At 44.2% G+C, this 10,007-nt stretch overlaps 1 protein-coding gene across 1 annotated transcript in view; it reads left to right on the top strand.

Annotated features, from left to right (window-relative positions):
* Positions 1-3,463, top strand: part of MTFMT (mitochondrial methionyl-tRNA formyltransferase) — a 32,493-nt gene extending 29,030 nt beyond the window's left edge. The window contains exon 10 of the mRNA XM_006141723.3: positions 2,842-3,463. Within this exon, the coding sequence (XP_006141785.1) occupies positions 2,842-3,039 (198 nt within the window). The 3' untranslated portion in view covers positions 3,040-3,463. The remainder of the gene's footprint in view (positions 1-2,841) is intronic.
* Positions 3,464-10,007: the final 6,544 nt, after the last annotated feature.

Here is a 10,007-nt window from a genome sequence, read left to right on the forward strand (position 1 = left end):
AGAGTCAGAGATGAGAGGTGTTTTTTGACAGAATCTCAGCGTGTTGTAACCCTCCTGCCCCAGACTCCTGGTTAGCTAGGCTTACAGGTGCATGCGTCTGGGCCCATATGTTCCATTTGGCCTGGGAACTGAACCTGTGCCTCCCACGCAGCTTCTATCCTCCCAAGCAGTGACACTAACTCTGTGCCACCGTGGCCGGGCTTCAGTACTTTCTTAAAACTTGTTGGGCCAGCCAGTGGCGTGATGGGTAAGGCAGCTGGATCCCACATGGTGTACTGTGAGGTTCAAGCCCTGGACCCAGCAGCTTGGGGAAAACAAACAAACAAATGCCTGCCGCCTGTGTGTGCATATCTAGAATCCCAAGAGGAGAATGGAGGAGAAGGGATTGTGGCGTGGCCACCCCCCTCCCCGGAGGTGATTTCTCACTTTCCCTCTCTCTGTCTCTCTCCTGTGAGCACATACACCCTGTAACCAAAATCAAACAAACAAAAAAACCCAGAAAACCAAAACCAAAACCTGTATGACCCAGCCTGTTGGTACAATCAGTAACACACTGCACTGCAGTACTAGAAGCCACATGGCTGACCACAGGGTAGGATCCTCGGGTGGCCCGAAAGGACACTGGACATCCAAGATCCTGAGGAGGTAGAGGGCTGGGAGGGGAATCAGCATGACAAGATCCTGTCAAGAATACCCTCCCTTCCCTTTCCTTCTCCTTCCCTTCTTCTCTCCCTCTCCAATGCACATAAACCTACTCTCTCTCATGAATAAAATAAACTCTTTATAAATAGATAGATGATAGATGGATGGATGGATGGATAGAGAGAGAGAGAGAGAAGAAAGAAGGAAATCTTGTGTCTCAGCCATTACATGGCTGAGGCTGTATGGGAGACCTGGGTTGAGTTCTTGGCCCAACCTAAACAGGCCCATGGTGTTGGCACGCACCTGTGGTTCAGCCTGGGGCAGGGTAACTGTGGCATGGCAGGGCTGACAGAAACAACTCTGTCTATCCCATACGTGTGTGCATACATGCCTCTTCCACTTGGGGGAAATTTGTGTATTTTCGGTAATCGAATTTAATAGCAAGTTCTTAGGCTGGATGATGTGAGGGAATCATACTGTGATATGTGGCTAAACCATACCACATGTATCCTGCTTTCACTGTTCAGCAGTAGATTTCTGACCTGTGTACAGTGACTCTGGAGCCATTATCGTTTTATCAGACAATGGTGTGTTCCTGAGAAATATTTTCCATCATGTGATGTTTATGTGAGATGTTCCATGCTCAAGAAGGGGTGTTTGGGGCCAGCCCCAGAGCCTATGAGTAAAAGGGAGCCAGATCCTACATGGCTAACTGTGGTTCAAATCCTAGTCCCTGTGGCTTGAAAAACATGCAGGGTTGTTGAGCATGGAGTGTCCAAAACCCCAGTAGGATGAAGAGGGATTACAGCGTGACCACCTGCCACTGGGGGGGTGCTTCCTCCCTCCTGCCCTTGTCTCTTTGTCTTTCTTTCTCTCTCCGGTGAGTGCACATGAAACACGTTTAAGAAACATTCATTAAAGAAAGGGAAGGGGGCCAGCAGATGGTGTAGCAGTTAGATCCTGGACCCCCACATGGCCAACTATGTTTTGAGTCCCAGACCTGGAGGCATGAAAATCATGCCAGGCACATATGCCAAAGACCCCAGAAAGGAAACGGAGAAGGGATTGCAGCATGGCCATATTCCCAGGGGGTGATTTCTCATTTTCCCTCTCACTATCTCTGTCTCTCTCCAGCAAGCACACATATCCTAAGACAAAAACCTCTGAAAAACAAGGGGTGGAATATTTTAAATTTGTGATAGGGCTAGCCTTGTAGCATAGCACAGTTAAATGCTGTGCATAGGATGCTGGACCCCACATAGCCAACCAGGGTTTGGGGCCTGGCCTTGGCAGCTTGAAAACATTCTAGACACACATGTGTGTGCCCCAGATGGGACAGAAGATTTGAGGAGTAGGACTGCACCATGAACAGGCCCTACTGAGACCTGCTTTCTGTCTCAAACACGCATGTACCTTCTAGCAAAAAAAAAAAAGAAATTGCAACAGACTGATCTGACTTATACAGACGTAGATCCAGAACCCCTCTGTCATCCTCTCTTTATCTTTCTTCAGCTTATTCTGGAGCAGTGTTGGGCGCATCCGTCTTGCTGCCCTGGTCTGTTCTGTGTATATCTGCATTGCACCTCTGCGTTTGTTCTCACAGAAGCTGGGATTGTTTGAACACGTGACTTTGCGTGTCACCAGTTGTGTTACCTTGTATAAATCACCCACCCTCTGCAAACTGAAAACTGCAAAACACGTGCAAATACAACATACCTTTTATTCTGCCTCCTTTATATTTAAATAGGTTTACATAGTTATGAACATTTGTTAACACCCCTTGGTAATAAACTTTTATTTCTTCTTGTTGTTGCTTTTAATTGCTAGAGTGTATGTGTATTCCCAGAGTGAGACAGAGAGAAAAAGAGAGGGAGAAAGCACCCCCCGGTGGGCTATGTCACAGCACAATCCCGTCTCCATTTCTCTGACTTGTCAGGACCTTAGGCACACACACAGATGCACCAGGGTATCTTTTGAGCCCTCAGGACTAGACTCAGACTGTACTGGCCATGTGGGATCTGTAGCCATTACCCACTAGCCTGTAGGGCCAGCCGGTAATAGACTTTTACTTGGTATAGCACTGTTTGCAGCTGGGCATTTAGTGAAGGTTTTTTGGTTTGTTTTCAAAAATGTATAAATTAAAGTGTACTTCCAGTTTTGCAGCCACTGCCTGCCCACTGATTGTCTTTTACCCTATAGGATGACTGGATTGGTGTTCAATCAGTGATGCTTAAGAAAACGCTCACAGCTACTGATTTCTACAATGGATACTTGCACCCCTGGTACCAGAATGATTTCCAGGTTCAACCAAGCCAATGCAAATTTCAGACTCTCAGACTTCCAACAAAGAAGAAGCTGGGGGAAAAAATGGTTGCTGTGCAACAGTGTATTAAATGATTAGGAAGAAGATGGACAAGGACCTATTTGTAATTTATTAAAAGACTTATTTAACAAGGAGTCACTTTGACTTCCAAAGGAGATGACATGGTTGCAGGAAGATAATTGTCAAAAAGGCAGATCACCTCATTGTCCACTTTTTGTGTAAAAGTAGTTAAAACAGCTTTTTCTACATGAATAACAAAGAAAAAGCAGTTCGAATAAAGTTTATGTTTGTTACATCAAACTCATGGAGATTCTATGTTTTCTTAAAAGCATGGACAACTAACTGGTAGCTATATATAGTGTATATCAAAGAGAATTTCTTGTGAAAACAGTGCGTCTGTTGAATTTTCGTATCCTATGGCCCCATTGACTGTGTTATCATTTTAAGAATATTTAATTTGCATTACTGACTTTCAGTAAGTAGTGAAGTCAGCCCTTTAAATTTCTATGAAATCTCATCAAGTAGTAAAGATAGATAATATTTCATAATCTCTGCCTCATTGATTTGTACTATAAATTCACATTTTACATCTAGGTCTTCTTGAAGTGGTAACATGTTAAACTTATCTGTGCAATAAAGGCTATTGAGCATTTGATCTGTGCAAGCCCCAGAGAGTCAAGCACTTCTGGACAAGAAGGTACAGTGACCAGCTGTTGAATTTTCATTTGAGAATCTTTGTTTTAATTTTTATTTTATCATGTATTTATTAAAGATGATTATTTATAGTTTATAAAAAATATTACCCTGATATACACACAAATTTCCTCATAATAATTAACTATCCCTATCCCCCCCTCAGGTCCGCACCAACATTCAGTCTAGATTGGTTTAATCTTTTTTTTGTTGTTTTTTTAGAATTATTTTATTGAATTTTATTTTATTTATTTATATTAGTTTGAACAGCGAGGAACAGAGGGAGAGAGAGCGAGAGAGAAAGCTAGGTCTGGGACTTGAACCGCAGTCGGCCATGTGGGAATCCAGCGCCCTTAACCAACACACTACATGCTGGCCCCAGATTGGTTTCATCTTGAAGTGTGACCCAGTAGACTGAAGACCAAACACTTCAGGTGCTGGGCAAGGTAATAAAATACTCTTAAGCCTTCTGGGTCTTTGGACTGATGGATATAATAAGGGAACTGATGTCTGATATTGTGAAAGAAAAATGTTCGTCTGCAATGATAGTTTCAAGTTCCTGCCAGTCCACTTGGTCAGGAGGAGGCCACAAATCGTCATCTTTGGTAATTTCACTGTCATCAATTATTTTCTTTAGTTCTTTGTCACACTTTTAATTCTTTTTAAAGGTTTTTGCCATAGGACGCATGAGTTCACCGAAGAGAGAGAAAGACAGTAGGGAGGAAAGTGACCTTCAGGGAGGATGGCTACACTGTAATCCCTTCTCCAGTCTCCTCTAGGGATTTCGGGCATGCACACACATGTTCCTGGCATGATTTTCAAGCCACCAGTTCTGGGGCTGGAACTGTAGTTGACCACGTGGGAGTCCATGAGAGTTCTTAACCACCATGCCACCTGCTGGCACCTTTCCATCGCACTCTTAAGTACATAAGCCTCTTTTCTGATCATGACATCATTTTTGTAATTACTGTGTTTTGCATATCTCAAATTTCTCATCAGGTCTAACTCAAACTCCCAAGAATTTGTGGTCAAACCTGCCCTCGTGTCCACATAGTAACAGATAAAAATCATTCTCCATGGCTCACAAAAGGCAACCAAGACCGAGTCTGAAGAGAAAACCGCACTGCCAGAGCCTTGTTTAACAATGTTTAAATGTCAGCTTTTTCTGCCTAGATTCTGTCCCTTAACTTTTTTTCTGTTGGGTGTTTAAGCACTGTGCATTGGGAGTTGGATCCCACGTGGCCAACATGGTTTGAATCCTTGCTCTGGCGGTTTGAAAATAACACTGGGCATATGCAAGTGCATGTTGAAATCCTGATGGGTAGACAAACGGAGGGAAAGGGACTGCAACATGACCACACCTTGCTGGGGGGAGTGGTTTCTGTCTCTTTTTATCTCCGCCGGTGGCATGGTGGTTGAGGGTGCTAGACTCCCACATGGCCGATCACGGTTCGAGTCTCGGACCTGGTGGCTTGCTTTCTCACTTCCTCTCTCTCTCTGTCTCCCTCTGATCAAACTGGAAAATAATAATGATAGTAATAATAAAGTTAAATAAAATAATTCTTTAAAAATTTTTTTTCTTCATTCTTCATCAGTTTATACAACAACATTTATGGGTAGGGTGATCATGTAGTTGGTCATCTAAGAACACTTTTTTTTTTTAATTTGCTAGAGGGCACGTTCACTCACTGGAGAGAGAGAGAAAGGGAAAGTGAGAAAGCACCCCCTCTGGGGGATGGCCACACTACCATTCCTTCTCATCCATTCTTCCTTTGCAAGATTTTAGGCATTCACACACACACGGACCTCATGTGTTTTTTGTTTTCCTTTTCAAGTCAATGGGTCTAGGACTTGAACCACACAGTCAGCCAGGTGGGATCCAGCTGCCTTACCCATCATGTCACCAACTGACCTGATAGAACACTTTCATGAGTTAAAGGATTCCTTTTCTATAATTACTCAAGGACAACAGGCATAAAGCAGGACTCTCCCAGGCATGCTGGGTTGCGTGGGCGTCCTGTTTACTGCATACTTGCTACATAGCTATCCTTCCTGGTAGTTGCTTAGAGATACAGAGATTCAGTGATATTTAGCACCTTCAATCTACTGGGGAATCAAACATAGGTAAATATAGTACAGTTATTAATACCATAAAGGAGATATAATGGAAGCATGAAGGTCTCTCAAGGGAGTCAGTGAAAGCTTCCAAAGGAGGTCAGCTGAATCTGAAGTTCCAAAGGATGCATTCACCATGGAGACAAAGGCCTGGAAGGGCATTTCAGCATGTCAGAGGCACAGAGGCATAAAACAACACTGCCTTACAGAGGGATAGTAATGGGGTCCTTCTGCTGGGTGATGGGAGCATGGGTGCTCTTTTCGTTTTTGTTTTTCGGTTTGGTTTTGGTTTTTGCTATAGGGTACGTGCACTCGCCAGAGAGAAGGGGAAAGTGAGAAATCATCCCCGTGGGGATGCCCATTCCACAGTCCCTTCTATTGGGGTTTTGGGCACACATGTACACATACTTGGCATGTTTTCAAGCTGCCAGGTCTGGGATTCAAACCACAAATTGGCCATGGGGCCAGCAGGTGGCGTGGTGGTTAAGGGCGCTGGAGTCCCACATGGCTGACCACGATTCAAGTCCTGGACCTGGTGGCTTATTTTCTCACTCTCCCCTCTCTCTCTCATACACACACACTCTGTCCCTCTCCAATCAAATTAAAATAGATAAATAAAGTTTAAATAAAAAATGGCCATGTGCCATCCATCTGCCTTCACCTCCACTCTACCTGGTGGCCCACTTTGTTTTTATTTTCATGTTTTTAGTCTTTGCTGTAGGGTGCATGTGCTTGCTGGAGAGAGAAAAATCACCCCCCCTGCAGGGTATGGGCATACCACAATCCCTTCTCCATTCTCATGGGATTTTTTGGTGTAGCCATGGTGCTACATAGGTAATACCACCACTTAGGATGCTGGAAGCTGCACTGGAGCCCAGGTTCAGTTCTCAGCCCAACCTGATCACAGCAGGCATGGCTGCACAGGTCTGTAATCTGAGCTAATTAGGAGGCTGAGACAGGAGGATTGCAGTGTAGTGAGACCATGTCGAAAATACCTGTCTTCTTTGTCCTCTTCCTCTCTCTGGTCCATTCAATAGGTATTTTTGACTGTAAGCATCTCTTAAGTTCGATAAAAGTGAGAAAGTAAGTATTATCAGAGAAGAGCAGCTTTGAGGAAAGGCTGCTGAAAAGGTTCTTTAATACAGAGCCAGCTGGGGACATAGCTGGATCCCACATGGCCACCCGTGTGGTTCCAGACTGCCTGCTTGAACAATACGCTGGGTGTTTGTACATGTGTGCCTAAAATCCCAGATGGAGAAATGGAGGAGAGGTGGTGGAGTGACCGTCTATGGGAGATGCTCTCACTGCCCCCACCTTCAGTGAGCACATGCACCCTCTAGCAAAGCTTAGAAAAAGAATTCTTTAATATCATATCTCATAAATGTATAGATTCTAAAATCTTAGAATTGGAAAAAACTTAGAGATTATGTCATCCAAACTTGGATTTATTTTACACAGAAGAATGAGATCTAGAGAGAGAAAGTATCTTGCCCAAGGATAGAATTTCTAAATTCCCAGATAACAACTAATACATTATTAATTACAAATGACTGTATAACTTCCATTTGTTAACACTTTCACGTAGCAAGCTCTGGAATAGCCAGGTCGGCATCTTTGGTTCCACAATTCTTGCTCCACGTCTGATCCCTGCAGTCCAGTGCAGTGTGAGTTGGCACAGGCTTGGCCTGGCGCTGAGAGCAGCAGTTCCGGTGTCAGCCTTGGGCCTCAGCATGGCTGCGATGTGACATTAAGGTCAGCTGTTCCCTGGGGTGCTTTAAAAGGATGGTATTCAAAGAATTGGTTTTAGTCTCAAAAACAAAATGTTTTGTTTCTCTTTTGTACAGATCTGTGGTTTCTGGGGGTAAAATACGGGTATTGACTCTACGGGTCCAGTGGAGGAGTTACTCTGATACTTTTTTTATTTATTTACTTTTTTTAGTTTTTTGCCATAGGGCATGTGCGCTTCCTGTAGAGAGACAGAAAGAGTGAAAATGAAAAATTGCCCCCCCCCAGGGGATGGCCATGCTGTAATCCCTTTTCTGTTCTGTTGCCAGGGTTTTAGGGATGCATACACATGTGCCTGGTGTGATTTTTCAAGCTGTAGGGTCTAGAACTCAAACTGTGGTCAGCCATGTGGGAATCCAGCACCTTAACCACCGTGCCACCTGCTGTCTCATGATTTTTTTTAAGAATTTTTTAAATTGTACTTATTATCATTTTTCTTAAACTTGCTGTAGGGCATGTGTGCTCAACCAGAGAGAGACAGTGAGACAAAATGAGAAAGCAAGCCACTAGGTCTGAGACTAGAACCACAGACAGCCATGTGGAAGTCTAGCACCTTAACCAGCTGCTGTCCCTGTGAGGAAATAATCTTATGTGGAGGGAAGAGCTTATATAAAAGCTTAGAGGCCTGAGACATCAGAGGGTGTTGGCGGCCCTTTGAGCAGTTGGGATAGCTAGAGCGCATTGGTCCCACAAAGCAGTGAATGGAGCACCAGACCTTCTCTGGTCTGCACATCTTGGACTCTAGCATGAAGGCAGTGGGAGTGAATCTCATGAACATAATGTTTTATTATTTTGCTATAGCAAAATAGAGCATAGGCACTCACCAGGGAGAGACAGAGAGAGAGAGAGAGGAAAGGTTAGAAATCACCCCCCAAGGGGGATGACCGTGCTGCAATCCCCCCTCCAGTCTACTCTTGGCCACCAGGTCTGGGTCTCAAACTGCACAGTCAGCCATGTCAGCTTCAGCTGTCCCAACTACCATGCCAGCGGCTGGCCCATATAGTTGCTTTAAATTATTTTGGTCACACAAATATATAGGAATACACTTTTATTTTGCCAGAGGATGTGTGCACTCACCAGAGACAAAGAAAGCACCCCACTATGGGGTATGATCATGCTACAATGCCTTCTTGTCCATTTCTCCTCCCAGTAGGGATCTTGGGCATGCATCCACAAGTGCCTGGCATGTTTTTCAGATGTCACGGCCATGTAGGAGTCAGATCCCTCAGCCGCAGGCCATGGGGCCATCCTTGTATAAATATATTTTATATAGACTGAAATATGAATTCTAAAGTCAGCCCTCCCCTTCACTTCCTCCTTCCTCAGCCCCTCATCAGAGGTAGCCACTATCCTGATTATTGTTTAGTTTTCCTAACATTTAAAAAGTGCATTCACGGGATCAGCAGGTAGTGTGTGGTTAGGGTGCTGGATTACCACATGGCCAGCCATGGTTCAAGTTCTAGACCTGGCAGCTTGAAAAATCACACCAGGATGGGACCAGCAGATGGTGTAATGGCTACGTTGCTGGACTCCAATGTAGTCAACTGTGGTTTGAGTCCTGGACCCAGTGGCTTAAACTCATACCGGGTACGTGTGCATGTGCGTGCGTGCCCAAGATCCTGAGAGGAGAATGGACGAGAGGGGACTGCGGCGTGACCATCCCCCCTGGGGGGTGATTTCTTGTTGTCTGTCTCTCTGTCTTTCTGGTGAGAGCATGTGCCCTATAGCTAAAACCTCTCAAACATATGGCAAAAAAAAAAAAAATTAAAAAAAAGTAAATAAAAATAAAGTGCATTCACTTCTGCATATACATGCAGAGATAGATCTAGATCAATTGAAAGGGTCAGAGCTTGGGTCTGAGCAATTCTGAAAGCCAGCTGGCCATCTGTTTACTTTGCTTGATGTTCACAGCACAGTTCATGAACTCCAGTTTTTCAGTGAGACTCTCACAGAGACTGGTGTTGTTGGAACCATCTGGCGGTCCCCAGCCACGACAGCTGCAAATCCTCCCAGCCCTGTCCCCCAGATCTGCCTGTGCTGTCATCTGCCTGGGTCAGAAGCTTGCTATCTACAGTTGTGCATTACAGGACAGCTGGGATTCACAGACACTAAATGTTCCTCTTTAGGATTAGGGGGTGGACAACGTGCCTGCCATGTGCTGTGGAACAACTGAGGACACAAACAATTGTGGGATCCTTTTCTAAGAGAAACAAGCAAACGCTATTTTTCGTTTGGACTTGTAATAAAAGTAGATAAATAACAAACCATCTCTACATAATGTTTTTTTTTTTTATGCAATAGGTTAAGAATTATTGTTATTGCACTCACTAAACAAGGACTTTTTTTTCACATGAAAAAAAAATTTTTTTTTTTTGGAGAGGTTTTCGCTATTGGGTGCGTGCACCCGCCAGGGAGACAGGGAGAGACATAGAGGCAGAAAACTAAAAAT

The sequence above is a fragment of the Tupaia chinensis genome, unplaced genomic scaffold (genome assembly GCF_000334495.1).
Source record: "Tupaia chinensis unplaced genomic scaffold, TupChi_1.0 Scaffold000063_1, whole genome shotgun sequence".
NCBI lineage: Eukaryota > Metazoa > Chordata > Mammalia > Scandentia > Tupaiidae > Tupaia > Tupaia belangeri.